Here is a 14,467-nt window from a genome sequence, read left to right on the forward strand (position 1 = left end):
TTTTTGTTATGGCTCAACAATTAACTTGATTTGAGAAATGTTAAATGAATGACTTGAGGTTTAAAAAAGGTCCATCTTCAAAAACAAAAAACAACAACAAATTGAAATTGCGAGAAGTTTATTAAATTATTTGATCAACAGAAGAGAAGATTGAGGTGTACTTAAAAAAAAAAAAAATTCAGATCTCTTCCAAAATGTCAACAACGGAAATTTTGGTGAAAGATGACACAAACTTCCGAGTATAGACCCCCATGTTTTATTTGTTCTCTTCACACATCGCTCTGGCACCCTTTGGCTTTTCACTCATAGGAGAAAAGTTGTTAACTGTTATCGTTCGCAAATAATTTGCTCAAATGAGGGGGACTCCTTTGGTAAACTATAAATGAACTGTTATTTGTTGCATTTTCATTCGGTGATCTCTTTTATTAGCTCCATACCGTGTCTCCTGTTCACAGTACAAATATTTTAAGGTCCTATACTTTGCATACAGACTAGACAAAGTTATACATTGTTAAGTAGGTCCTTGACGTATTTATACTGTGAACAGGAGTTATGGTAGAGGGCGCTTAAACAGAGCAGCTAATAAAAATATAATGGTTCAATTCAAGAATGCAACAAGTAACAGTTCAATAAATACTTAAAGGAACACGTTGCCTTGGATCGGTCGAGTTGGTCTTTGAAAAGCGTTTTGTAACCGTTTGTTATAAAATGCATATGGTTAGAAAGATGTTGTAAAAGTAGAATACAATGATCTACACAAATATGCCTCGAAATTGCGTGGTTTTCTTTTTACCTCGTCCAATAACACGGTCGGCCATTTATGGGAGTCAACAGTTTGACTCCCATAAATGGCCGACCGTGATAGTTCGAGACGTAAAAAGAAAACCGTGCAATTTTGAGTGATACTTGTGTGGATCATTATATTCTACTTTTAAAACATCTTTCTAACCATATGCATTTCATAACAAACGCTTTTTATAGACCAACTCGTCCGATCCAAGGCAACGTGTTCCTTTAATTTTACGTAAAAATATGAAATAATTATTAAAAAAGTAACTCTTGATTTCTGGAGACTGTTTTATAGAGTTGCTGAACTGAACTCACAACTTTGTTTCACAGAGTAACCTTCAGGTTACCAACCAAAATGTATTGTAATCTATAACTGTTTGTGGATGGTTCCCTTGGCAGATAAATTGTTGTTAAATATGAGGTAATGAATAGCTCCAAATGCACTGTTTTTAAGCCTTCGTGCAACAGCACAAACCCCTTCAGATAGTTCTTCTTCTTTTGCTATTCTTGCTGCGATGATGTCGTGGAGAACAGTCAGTTAGATCATTCCAATCATGTCCGAGTTTCAAGAGACACTTTTGATCTTCAAGTAACATTTAGCGTCTTCACAATTCTGTCCAACAGGAAGATTCTGAACCATCTGATCAGTAAACGGTGCAACTCCCCTGGAAATCTAATAGCCAACCTGAGGCATGCATTTTTGTAATGGGGTGTGTGCAGTTGTGAATCAGAAGCCATTCCTTTTCCAGGAGGGACTTTCTAAATAACAATTTACAAACAAAATCTCTTCTACCTTTTATTAGTCACAGGCCAGAATGACACAATGTTGTCCTCCCCCAGACGCCGAGAACACTTTCCTGGATTCTAGTTGTTTACTTATTATCTTGACTGGGGTGACTTCGTCGTCTTCTTCACCAGTGCCAAGCTGATGATTGCTTCCCATCCCCCAGGAGTACAAAAAGCCTGCATTGAAGGAAGACATTTTGTTACCCTTCATGAGAAATTGTATTTATGAAATGTTTCACCATTTGGTTGGTCTTGCAAATGGCACTGTGCAGGGCTTAAAGTGCATAACCATATTAAGGGCTGTCTGGAAAGTAAAACCCTTTCGTATCTTTATGTGTCAGCAAGCAGTATCAATTTGTCCGAAACAACCTTCAAACTGTAGCTTTTCAAAAACTGGCTTGGACTCTTTCCAGTCACCAATTTTGGAGTAGTTTGTATTTTGCGCCGTCATTCGACATCATACTGTCAGGAGATGGAGTCAAGCCCCAGTGTCCAATTGCACTGATAGCCTTTTGTCAAGACCTTCATGGCTTGGAAAGATTCATAGCCGCTTCCCAAAGTGACTGGAATGACGTAGCAATTATAGATGAGTGTCTTGCTTAAGAACACAAGTGTCAAACTAGGACTTGAACCAACACTCTGCTGAACAGAAACACTAGAGCTTGAGTGCTATTTATCCGCTTGGCCACGACGCTCCATTTTCTACAAACAAAAACACTTCGCGGTGAGTGTATCTTCTTGCCAGGTAGATTTTGTTCCTTAGAGAACTGTTTTGCTTTTTACTCTACTACCACGGAGCAGATTTTCGGAATTCGGGAGACTTCTCACAGTTAAAGAAGACTTTCTTAAAGAAAATGAGTTTGTGACTTACCACTTTTCGTGGCACAGTTGCTCATACTGGAGCCGCTTCCTAGTGATAAAACTTCTTCACTGTCTAGTGCCGAGACTTGCGTGGGTTTATAAGTCTCCTTGGAACCATCTCCCAGACCCAACCTCCCGTAGTCCGTCCTTCCAAGGGTGTAGACCTTTCCTGTAGGACATGAAACATAATGGCAATGTGACAGGTCTTTTTGGTTTGCCTTGTTTGTCTCTGCTTTTGTTCCTGGTGGTATAGAGTACTGTTGTTGCTTTTGTGGGGGGGGTTTGTTATATACATTTGTTTCTATCTTGTTCTGCTTTTTCTACAGGGCCCCCAGGGAGAACAGTGTTTTTACACTGATGAGGCTACCCTGTATAGTGGGTTTTCATTGTTAAAGTTTGACAGAGCCTGCTTATTTCTGGTCCAAAAAGCCCTGTTGTCTTGTGAAATTTCAACCATGTTGTAACACTGAGCTTTCTTGACCAGTAATTTTACAAGATAAAAACAAATTTTGACAATTGTCTATCTGATTACGGGAAACCACCTAGTTCCTTCAGAGCTTTTGGTCAAACAATAAGTTACCTTTGTTGTCTAGTAAAGCTGTGTGATGTTGACCCCCTCGGATGTCTTTAACTGTAAGATGAGAGAAAGACTCCACCTGTTCTGGCATGAAGCGACTGCGAGTGTCCTCAAATCCTGCAATGTGAAAATAAAAACCACCCATCCTATACTTACATTTGATAACCAACAGTACAAAATTGCAAAGGTTGTGGGTTCGAATCCGACCCGAGTCATATGCCTGTTATTTCTTCACAGTATTCGGAAAAGTATTGAGTAAACAGTGCTAAGACACATCAGTGTATTAAGGGTAAAACCAAAGTTTCGATCTTTATCCCTGATGCAAATTTAATGTAGGATAATTTGAACTGCCTCTAGCTACCAAGCAGTCTCGCTGGTCTAGTTGGCAAGAATCTGCTCTAGATTGGCAAAGGTCATTGGTTTGAATCCTACCTAAGTAATATGCCAGTAAATTGTTTTTCACAGAACTCGGAAGTACCGAGTAAGCAGTGCTTACACACATCGGTATATGGGTTAAACCAAATAATATTTTTGTTCCTTGCTGCAAATTTAACATCTATTAAAAATCATTTACAATCTTACCTAGTTGATGGTAGTTATTCAGTCCCCACCCATAGACTCCGCCTCCTCTCCTACTTGCCAACGTGCCGTAGGGCGTGCACCAAACATTATCAAAAAGAACCTTGCCCTGACCACGAATTCTCCGACAATGAACGAAGGCGGGCTCAAGAAGAATGCCTGCAAAGATGGACATTTATCCACAAAAATGATTAATGAAAAGAGGAATCTTATATGAAAAATCGTTTTAAAAGAACACAGTGTAGCCCTGAAAGGCGATCTCTTTTGACAAATATCAAAATTAAGTTTCTCACTTGTTCCTTTCCTGCCTCCACGCAGAGAGAAGATCTCTGCTATCCTTCCAAGCTGTCCCTGCTCCCCGCAGCCAACTGAATAAATCTCACCATTCTCCGTTAACATACACACATGGTCATTGCCTGATGAGATCTGCACCACTGTTTTCTGAAGAGGGAGTCGGTGCGGAAGTTTCTCCATACCCTTGGACGTCAAACCAAATGGACCATTGGCATCCTGGGGAAAGGAAATTAAATTTGATTTATAGGATAGTGTCAATGATATACATTGGTAATTGTCAAAGACCAGTCTTCCCACTTGGTGTATCCAAACATACATGTATGCCTAAAATAAAAAACCTGTAACAAAATTTGTCTCAATTGGTTGAAGTGGCAAGAGAATAATGAAAAAAAAAACACCCTTGCTGCACAAAATTGTGTGCTTTCAGATGTCTTATAAAAGGCTTCAGGTCTGAAGTTTTAGTTGAGTGCAAAATTACCTCTTTCTCAAAAACTGAGCCACTTCAGAGGGAGCCCTTGCTCACAATGTTTAACACTATCAACAGCTCTCCATCGCTCGTTACCAAGTAATTTTTATGCAAACAAATTATTTTGAGTAACTACAAATAGTGCATTTAAATTGTCTTTAAAGGCCAACTTGAAGGTGCATCTTACCCTGAAGGTTCCCCATATGTAAGCCCTGCCGTCCTCCGTCAACGCGGCCGTGTGAGAATCGCCGCAGCTGACCTGCACGATCTTCTCTGACAGGTCTACTTTACCAACACTGAACTCTGACCCCTCCTCACTCGTGTCGCGACCTAGGGCACCCTCATCATTGCAACCGAAGGTGAACACCTAAAGAAAATTAAATGCAAAGTTTGTAAACACCCAAAGTAAAGAATGAATAATACCAACTTAAAATAAAGTTTCACTCTAAAAGTTTACTGATTATAAATTTTATACTGTACTAGCTATGTTCAAAGATTGAGAAAACAGCATTTGAACTTTTGAAGACTGCAAAAATCACCATTGCTTTAATATGTGCCATTTTAACTGTTTCAGTGACTGACCAGCAGGACCAGTTAGCTTTTTATTTTACTAGTTTATCTGCTTTTTCACCTAATGTCCATAATTCATATTAAATACAATACAGAGATGCTTTTCAACACTGAACTATTAAAGACAACCAGGGGTCAATTGCACAAAGGTAGCCCCAGCTAAGGACTAGTCCTAGGAATTATTACAACTTAAGGCTGGGGTAACTCCTCTTAACTCGACTGGTGCTTTCTGATGTTGTAACTACCGGTTGGGCCGCGGAGAGCACTGGCTTACTTTGAATGCTGGAGTAATTGAAAAACAAAACAAAGATATGACGATTGCTATTACCTCGCCAGTTGATGAAAGGCAGACTGTATGCATTCCCCCAGCCACCGCTTCAACTATCTTTCCTTTCACAGCGTCAGGAAGAGGTACTAAGGCTGGCCTCTTCCTCTCGTAAATATCCTCACCTAGACCTAGCTGTCCGACATCTCCTTGTCCGAGGGTTAGAACGTGGCACTCTCTTGATTTGTGACTTGGATGTGTCACAAGTGGATTACCTGTACAGGGAAGGGTTAAATCATCATTATTATGGATCGACAACGGGCGGTGTATATTGGATGATCAAGAACACAAGGATTGCTGTTCAATGCATCTTCCACCCGACGACTGATCCCTGCTGAAAGGTGGTGTGTGATCTTGTTCCAAGTGTATAGTTTCCGGGTCTGCGACTGCATCTTTATCCCCAGATGAAAATGTACTGTACTGCTGTTTCAATAAAGGCTTCGAATCTGGTGGTCTACTTGGTACGACACTAGTTACATTAACTGTAAACCCTTTCTCTTCGAGATAAGTGTATCTGGGTTCGTCAAAGTTTAATGATGCGTGCAACACACTACTCTGCAGGACCAATATGGTTTAAATATACCTTTTGGCTTTTTGGGAATTGTAACATCCTCATTTGCTGTTGACGTTGTGTTCTTGTCATTCTTCTTCTTGTCGTCAACGATTTTCCTTTTAGGAGGCATCTTGAAATTTGATGTCAGTGTCTGCTTCACTCTACTGGTTAGTTTTCTCTAAATGTATCAAAAAAGAAAACTCATTTGTTAGTTAATTTTAACAAATACAATAGATAGAATAATATTTAGTTTTTATTGTGACTGTGTAGCCTTTTTTTATACTCATATAAAATGTAATCTTTTCTTAGGCCCTGTTCAACCTTCCACTTCAGGCTTGGAATTTCATGGAGGCCATGGCCTCCGTTGCCCCTGTCTTGGCCTTGGTGCCCTTACAAAAAATTCCCATAGACTTTAAGATTTTCCAATGGAAGTGCCCTTTTCAAAATGAAAATGGCCTTGCCCTCTCAAAGATGAAATTCTAGGCCTGCAACTTTATGCTGGTCTTTGCTCTGCTTTTACTAAAAGATAATTATAAAGGATTTGTATTTATACTTTTTATAGGCCTGTAAGTAAGTGTAATAATTAAACAAAAATAAGACATGAAAATTAACCTAGGTAAAACTTCTCAGTAACTTGAGTTATTAAAAAACAAAAAAATTATTATTTACAAAAATTAATTTATGGTAGAAAAATAGCGCCCCCACAGGACGGAGCCAGACATACTCCACTTGACATGCCTGCGTGCCCTCCCTGTGGCCGGGCAAACACTTCACTTCAGCGTTCGGTGTCACAAATCACTAACAATGACAGAACTGACACAAGAAATCAAGTAATCAAACCACCATTAAAGGTAAGGAATTTCTTAAAATATTTGTTATTTGAAACGTTAAGAACAATCGAAACAGTTGAAATTTACCGTATTTAATTTGTGTGGGTCACAGGAAATCGTTCCTTTGCATTTGCCGGGTTACACAGTTGACCTTTCACGTGCAACGCTGGGTCACCCTCAGTCACAATGACTAAAAAGAGTGGCCCATTATTACTCTTAAAATGATCCAAATCAATACTTTATCAAATTCAATAAACCACTATTACACAAATTATATTTCTCAAATTTTAATCAAAAATTATTTGAAATTTAAAATAGTAGTTCTGCAATAAAATACATTTACATTTTGAACGCGTATGCTGCCTCGAGTCGCAAATCGACGATACTCAGAAGGATTAAAAGGTTAAATTTTTTGTTTTATGTGATTTTCGATACTCTAAAAATACATACAGAAATATATGATACCATATTATATTATATTCAAGTAATTTTTTATTTTGTAACAAACCTAGAAAACAAAACCCACCCTGTGTACACCGCCGTTAGGGAAATGATACTGCTCAAACGGGTCAAAGGTCAAGTTGATGGTGTAGCTGTTTTGTGGTGACGAAGAACAGTGCAGAAACACACAGTTGTCGCAACAAAAACGTTTCAAAATTTAGGTTTTGAACGTGCTAATTTTGATCGTTGTTTGTGATTCAATCACTCTTAAATCCAGTCATCAAAAATGGGTGAAAGATACAACATCCACAGTCAACTTGAACATTTACAGTCGAAATATATCGGCACTGGACACGCCGACACAACAAAATGGGAATGGATGGTGAACCAACATCGAGATTCGATCTGCAGCTACCTCGGCCACTACGATATGCTGAATTATTTCGGTATTGTGGAGAACGAGAGCAAGGCACGTGTTCGATACAATCTACTGGAGAAGATGCTTCAACCCTGTGGCCCACCAACTGAGAAACCTGCTGAGGAACAATGAGCAACATTGTGCAAAATCAAGTCAAGTCATTTTTTCAAACTCAACTTCAGCTTGGCCATGCGCATGCATTCCATTTTAACCGTCTTTGATAACTTGTTTGAATGAAACCGTATTGCCAAGTTTGGTTAAAGAAGGGAAAGGGTTCTGGACACGACATGCCACTAAAAATGGTCATTCATTTCGACGGTGTCCACAAACATGGAAAATCAATAACTTCACTTTCATTCAGGAGGCAGCTTCATTCAAATGCTTAAAAAAGGCAACTTGTCATACTCGCTCTTCTCTACGCTGGCTGTAAAAACAATAATTAGCATTCTGCAAGAATCAACGCCATCTTCCCACAGCTACTGTGCCCTTGCCTGTGTGTCACAGTGTCACTGTCAGAAGCTTCCTCTGTTGATGTTGTGATCCTGAACTAGATGATAATTGGTTGTTTCTGCATTATGACCTGGCTACTTAGACTGGAGAGGCTGCTTGAACTTATTTAGATTAGAGAGGCTCACTTCCAACAAGATGGAACAGTTCATGCAATCTGGAGGATGAAGACTGCAGTCTCTTTATTGGGGCAAAAACAAACTGAAAAATTCTGTAGTTACAGAGCAACATTTTGTTGGGTCCGACAGTAGCTATGTACAAAGATAATTGATTCATTATAAATTTGCAAACAAAAATCCATGACCTGTGTAGCTTTGCAGAAATTTTACTTTACATACCCTGGACAATATTCTCTTAGTCAATAATAGCAAAAGACCTTATCGCCAATCTGCCTGGGTGATTTCGCTGAATGAAAGGCATTGTGGGATGGACAAAGGGGCTTTGTAAGCCTTTCCCTTTCCTATAGTGCATTTCAGCAAAAATGGTCGAATCTTATCAGGGCAAACTTGCTACAGAGGTTATTGGTTCAAATACTAATATTAATTTTGGTTTTTACCCATACACCGATGTGTGTTAGCACTGTTCAAATACATGTACTGTTCAAATACGGTTCAAATACTGTTTTAGTCTATTATTTTGTCCAAATCAGGTTAACTAATCCTCCTTGGAAGACTCTAAACATCATACATGACACCAGGTGTTTTGATGAATTCCAAAATCCAAATGTTCAGTTTTATCAAGTTAGAGTAAACTCCCCTTTTAAATGTGAAATGGGCACCTTTGTTGAAAAGTACCAATAAAAAATCAGTGTTTTTATGTAAAGTGAAGAATGTTTGTTATAAGTTAGTTATGTGTGTGTTTATTGTCTTGACCATGTAATAGATGTTAAATTTGCATCGGGGATAAAGAATATTAATTTTGGTTTTTTTACCCATACACCGATGTGTGTTAGCACTGTATACTCAGTACTTTCCCGAGTCCTGTGAAAAAATATCACAGGCATGTTACTCAGGTGGGATTCGAACCCACGACCCTTGCAATTCTAGAGCAGTGTCTTACCAACTAGACTACCGAGACTGCCCGGCAGCTAGAGGCAGTCCGAATCCTATGTTTTGGCAGCGGGTACCTCTAGCTGCCGGGCAATCTCGGTAGTCTAGTTGGTAAGACACTGCTCTAGAATTGCAAGGGTCGTGGGTTCGAATCCCACCCGAGTAACATGCCTGTGATATTTTTTCACAGGACTCGGGAAAGTACTGAGTATACAGTGCTAACACACATCGGTGTATGGGTAAAAAAAAAACCAAAATTAATAGTCTTGACCATGGTTGTATGTACCAAAGTATGACGGCAAAGTTTGTATGCCTCAAATTCTATAAAGTTTGTATGAATGTAGCAGGTCTGGATGCTTTGTTTTGATAGAGGGATTTTAAATTTAAATTTCTACTGGAGCATTCCAACGGCACCAGGGCAATGACTAGGGGGCATGGAGGCAATTGCGTTTGTCGCCTCCATTTGCCTCCATGAAGTATCAGGCCTGTTCATTGAATGTTAGTATGACTTGCCAAAAGTATTCAACATATGAAATGTCTAAAAGGGGAAAGTTCAGTAAGGCGACTTCAGTATAAACTAAAACTCATTTTGACACTAGCAGTACATTTTAAACTTTACATTTATTTTATCAATAATGTCTATTTCCATATTGCAAAACATGGCTGTTATGAAGCAAAATATCGAAAAGTTCATAATATTGTGGATAATTGCTTACAATTCAATACTGTTAAATTTTTCAGTTATGTCGAAATAATTTCAGACCAATCCATCTGAGCAGCCCGAACAGTCCAGTCATCGGGAAAATAGTGAGAGGGGTAACTAGCAAATAGTAGCACAGCGTCCCTCCCTCTAAACATTCTTGTGACAGATCTTTGTCTCTCTCTTGAAGTATGACGTAAATAATTCCCACGAGGCTAGTGAGGGCTACAGTCATCAGGATGTACGTGCCTATCATTGACGTCATCTTGTTCCCATCTCAAGGTCTCTCCAAGAACTGCAGAGTTTTCTTCTGGAGGTTTGGCGAGGGTCTTGAAAAGGTCTTCTGTATACTGTAGGGAGCATTTCAAGGGCACCAAGGCAATGACCATTAATAGGGCATGGAGGAGATCACATTTGATGATGCCTCCAGGATGGCCTCTGTGAAGTATCAGGCCCGAGTTCTAACAGTGATGAAATTTCATGGAAGCCTCTTCAAGATCTACTCTTTTGGGGTAGAATCAGTCGATGTTTGCTGTGACTAGCTAGGCAGCGACAATGCTGATGACGGTTGTTGCTGGAATGGGAGAGAAAAACAACATGCATTATATTATATGAATTAAACTAAGCATCTCTTACTGTGTCAGTATGTCTCGGAAACCAATGGCATAAATGTAGGCAATGGGACTTGGGATCAGTATTTTTAAATCATTTGATTGAGTTGAATTTGTAAATGAAATACAACAGGATGAGGAAGGCAACATCGACCATCCCCGGATGGTAAAAAAAGAAGTTGTGGGTTACAACAATAACAACAAAATGAAGGCAACACATTTAATGATTAGGCATTATTTGTTGTAATGAGGTGGTACCTAAAGAGGTGGGCAAAATATTGTGCGTGGGATGGTGTCGGTCGACTCCCCCTCCCACCATCCCGCCCCCTTTGTAAACCTCTATCGTCAGTTGGTTGACTGACCTACAACAGTGCGGTAATCTTCAAATTTTCTGAAGCAGCACTTTAAAGGAAGAAGAAGTTCTTCCTCTATGGACGGACCAAAACAACACAGCAACTCGAGTCTCACGTCACATCACACATAGTGATAGTTCAAAAGAAGCAGACAAATTTCATGAGGAACATGTTCTTACTTACCATTGAAAAGATTGATGTATCATTATCAACCTTTAGTTACTTTACCCAACGGTTAAACTTTTCCTTTTTAGAGAACAGAACTCATTATTCATTTTCTATACCATGCCCGATATGGGTCATAAACTCAGAGGCATGCTCTGTGTAGGATTCCTACTCACTACTCCATAGGGTATGTACTAAACGCATTCAGTGTGGTACATCCATAACACCACAGTACATGTACATACACCATAGAGTTATTATAAGAACACACACCCGTATGCTCTGCGCTCTATACATGTATATACAGCGGCCTCTATTGACAACACTATTGGAAACGTATTGTCGGCATATCCCGACGTGTGCGAAGGCTGCACAATATATTTTTAACCCTTCTTGATTTGTAGACCCTACAACCCTACTCCATAAGACACAGTGTTAAATAAACCCTACACACACTCCTACTCGCCGAGAAAACCCTACACGCATCTCTTGTACGTAAATGAAAATCGGCATTTTCCTACCCCTCTCATTTTGTAGACCCTACAACCCTACTCCATAAGACACAGTGTTAAAGAAACCCTACACACACTCCTACTCGCCGAGAAAACCCTACACGCATCTACGTATACGTAAATGAAAATGGGCATTTTCCCACCCCTGTCATTTTGTAGACCCTACAACCCTACTCCATAAGACACAGTGTTAAAGAAACCCTACACACACTCCTACTCGCCGAGAAAACCCTACACGCATCTACTGTACGTAAATGAAAAGGGCTTTTTCCTACCCCTGTCATTTTGTAGACCCTACAACCCTACTCCATAAGACACAGTGTAAAAAAAAACCTACACACACTCCTACTCGCCGAGAAAACCCTACACGCATCTAATGTATGTAAATGAAAATGTGCATTTTCCCACCCCTGTCATTTTGTAAACCCTACAACCCTACTCCATAAGACACAGTGTTAAAGAAACCCTACACACACTCCTACTCGCCGAGAAAACCCTACACGCATCTACTGTACGTAAATGAAAATGTGCATTTTCCCACCCCTGTCATTTTGTAGACCCTACAACCCTACTCCATAAGACACAGTGTTAAAGAAACCCTACACACACTCCTACTCGCCGAGAAAACCCTACACGCATCTACTGTACGTAAATGAAAATGTGCATTTTCCCACCCCTGTCATTTTGTAGACCCTACAACCCTATTCCATAAGACACAGTGTTAAAGAAACCCTACACACACTCCTACTCGCCGAGAAAACCCTACACGCATCTAATGTACGTACATGAAAAAGGCTTTTTCCTACCCCTGTCATTTTGTAGACCCTACAACCCTACTCCATAAGACACAGTGTTAAAGAAACCCTACACACACTCCTACTTGCCGAGAAAACCCTACACGCATCTAATGCACGTAAATGAAAAAGGCTTTTTCCTACCCCTGTCATTTTGTAGACCCTACAACCCTACTCCATAAGACACAGTGTTAAAGAAACCCTACACACACTCCTACTTGCCGAGAAAACCCTACACGCATCTACGTACGTTAATGAAAATCGGCATTTTCCCACCCCTGTCATTTTGTAGACCCTACAACCCTACTCCATAAGACACAGTGTTAAAGAAACCCTACACACACTCCTACTCGCCGAGAAAACCCTACACGCATCTACTGTACGTAAATGAAAAAGGCTTTTTCCCACCCCTGTCATTTTGTAGACCCTACAACCCTACTCCATAAGACACAGTGTTAAAGAAACCCTACACACACTCCTACTCGCCGAGAAAACCCTACACGCATCTACTGTACGTAAATGAAAATGTGCATTTTCCCACCCCTGTCATTTTGTAAACCCTACAACCCTACTCCATAAGACACAGTGTTAAAGAAACCCTACACACACTCTTACTCGCCGAGAAAACCCTACACGCATCTAATGTACGTAAATGAAAAAGGCTTTTTCCTACCCCTGTCATTTTGTAGACCCTACAACCCTACTCCATAAGACACAGTGTTAAAGAAACCCTACACACACTCCTACTCGCCGAGAAAACCCTACACGCATCTAATGTATGTAAATGAAAAAAGGCCTTTTCTTACCCCCTGTCATTCTGGGACCCTACTACTTATACTACAACCCTCTGGGTCTTAATAAAATGAATTTTTGGAACTGCTCAACAAAAACCAAGCATATTGCATATAAAACACTTGTTAGCCCCAAAATAGAAAATTTCAGCTCAATTTGGGATCCTCATAAAAAAAATATACATGAAGACGACCTTGAAAAGGTACAGAGACGAGCTGACAGATTAGTAAAATATAACTATAACCGGACAATAGTGTGTCAAACATGCTGAATCAACTAAACTTGGACGAACTGGCTGTTCGCAGAAATAAATGCTGACTAGTTATCTACAAGGAAGTTCATGGTCTCACTCCAAACAACATCAGTCATCTGCAAGTACATCAACATATAAACTCACACGCTCATCTCATAAACTAAGTTTTCAAATCCCCACGCACTATCCCCAATGGAACTAACTCCCACCAGAAGCAATTGTCCCAGAGGTCCCAGGGTTTAAGATCATGCTAGAAAAGTGCAAAATTATTTAGCAATGCTTGTGGGACCGCACGTCAAGAGCCGCATCTGAGGCGATTTGGGCAGTGCAAGATCAAGACCCTACTACATACGACTGTGTTAATTTTTAGTTTATTCCATAGGTTTTTGATTGAATATTTTATTATGTTGTTGTTGGTCACGCAAGAACTCAGGCTGAAAATAATGTGAAATCCCATCTGGACGCCACTTCGGCAAGTAACTCTTTTGCAGGTCAGCGCAGACAGTGACCATTCCTTCACTTGCTGAAATGGCGCCCATGTTTTCCCCCGTCACTATGGGTGCGTTCGATTAGCTTTCCCGGGTCGACCCCGGGGTGTGCTCATTTGATTTTTTTTCCCAACACGAACATGGGGGCGATAATTACCCCTCGTTTAGTCCTGGAATAGTCGCCTACAAATCAGTCAATCAAGGACAAAACGTAACGTAGAAACTAAATAACTAACCATGCTTGTAAAATTATCAATGTTATTAAAGTTTGTCCACCAACACTTGCTAGATGCAATATTATTAGAGGCGTTTGAGGAAACTTTGTGTGTAAAGACTGTGTATTTAATCACTCATGATCAGTCCAAATCCCCCCAAATATTGGTTTATCTCCTTATGCCGAATTGTGTCTGTCGTCTGTGTGATTGGATCTCCTCACTGGATACCGCATCAATACTAGTCTAGAGAAATTTAGTTACAGAAGATATCTGACTTTATCTTTACACTCATCTATTTTTTGACATTACCCGAGTGAAACTGAAAAACATTGATTTGACCGACAAAGAATAAGTTCTGAACAGGACGGCAATAATTTATGTGAACGGCACCAGTTTTTTTTACGGAGCGACGAGGGCATCCCCTCTCCCGACAAGTGAATTTCTTTGTAATTCGGAAAGCAGGAAGCAAAATTATAAGACAAACCTTATAAACAAATAAGGAGATTTATAGACGGAAAGATTTGAACACAGCGCGTGGT

General features: G+C 39.9%; 1 protein-coding gene across 2 annotated transcripts; it reads right to left on the bottom strand.

Moving 5' to 3' along the window:
* Positions 1-986: 986 nt before the first annotated feature.
* LOC117304336 (regulator of chromosome condensation-like) lies at positions 987-6,768 on the bottom strand. Of its 2 annotated transcripts, none has more exons than XM_033788723.1 (9): positions 6,718-6,768; positions 5,831-5,978; positions 5,251-5,462; positions 4,540-4,719; positions 3,886-4,102; positions 3,596-3,751; positions 3,017-3,130; positions 2,447-2,605; positions 987-1,752 (listed from the first exon to the last, which is right to left on the bottom strand). In XM_033788723.1, exons 2-9 carry the CDS (start codon positions 5,928-5,930, stop codon positions 1,589-1,591), a joined length of 1,302 nt encoding a protein of 433 aa, XP_033644614.1. In that variant the 5' UTR covers positions 5,931-5,978; positions 6,718-6,768; the 3' UTR covers positions 987-1,588. The 2 variants fall into 2 exon arrangements, with proteins under 2 accessions (XP_033644614.1, XP_033644617.1); XM_033788726.1 differs by lacking the exon at positions 6,718-6,768 and adding an exon at positions 6,262-6,320.
* Positions 6,769-14,467: the final 7,699 nt, after the last annotated feature.

This window comes from Asterias rubens, chromosome 21 (genome assembly GCF_902459465.1).
Source record: "Asterias rubens chromosome 21, eAstRub1.3, whole genome shotgun sequence".
NCBI lineage: Eukaryota > Metazoa > Echinodermata > Asteroidea > Forcipulatida > Asteriidae > Asterias > Asterias rubens.

Bases quoted from the DNA above. Each gene is read 5' to 3' on its own strand.
- LOC117304336 (XM_033788723.1), bottom strand. From the start codon at position 5,930: ATGCCTCCTAAAAGGAAAATCGTTGACGACAAGAAGAAGAATGACAAG. The intron at 4,720-5,250 runs GTAATAGCAATC...AATTTTCTTTAG, and splicing joins GCCTTTCATCAACTGGCGAG to GTGTTCACCTTCGGTTGCAA. The intron at 2,606-3,016 runs GTAACTTATTGT...CATGTCCTACAG, and splicing joins AGCTTTACTAGACAACAAAG to GAAAGGTCTACACCCTTGGA.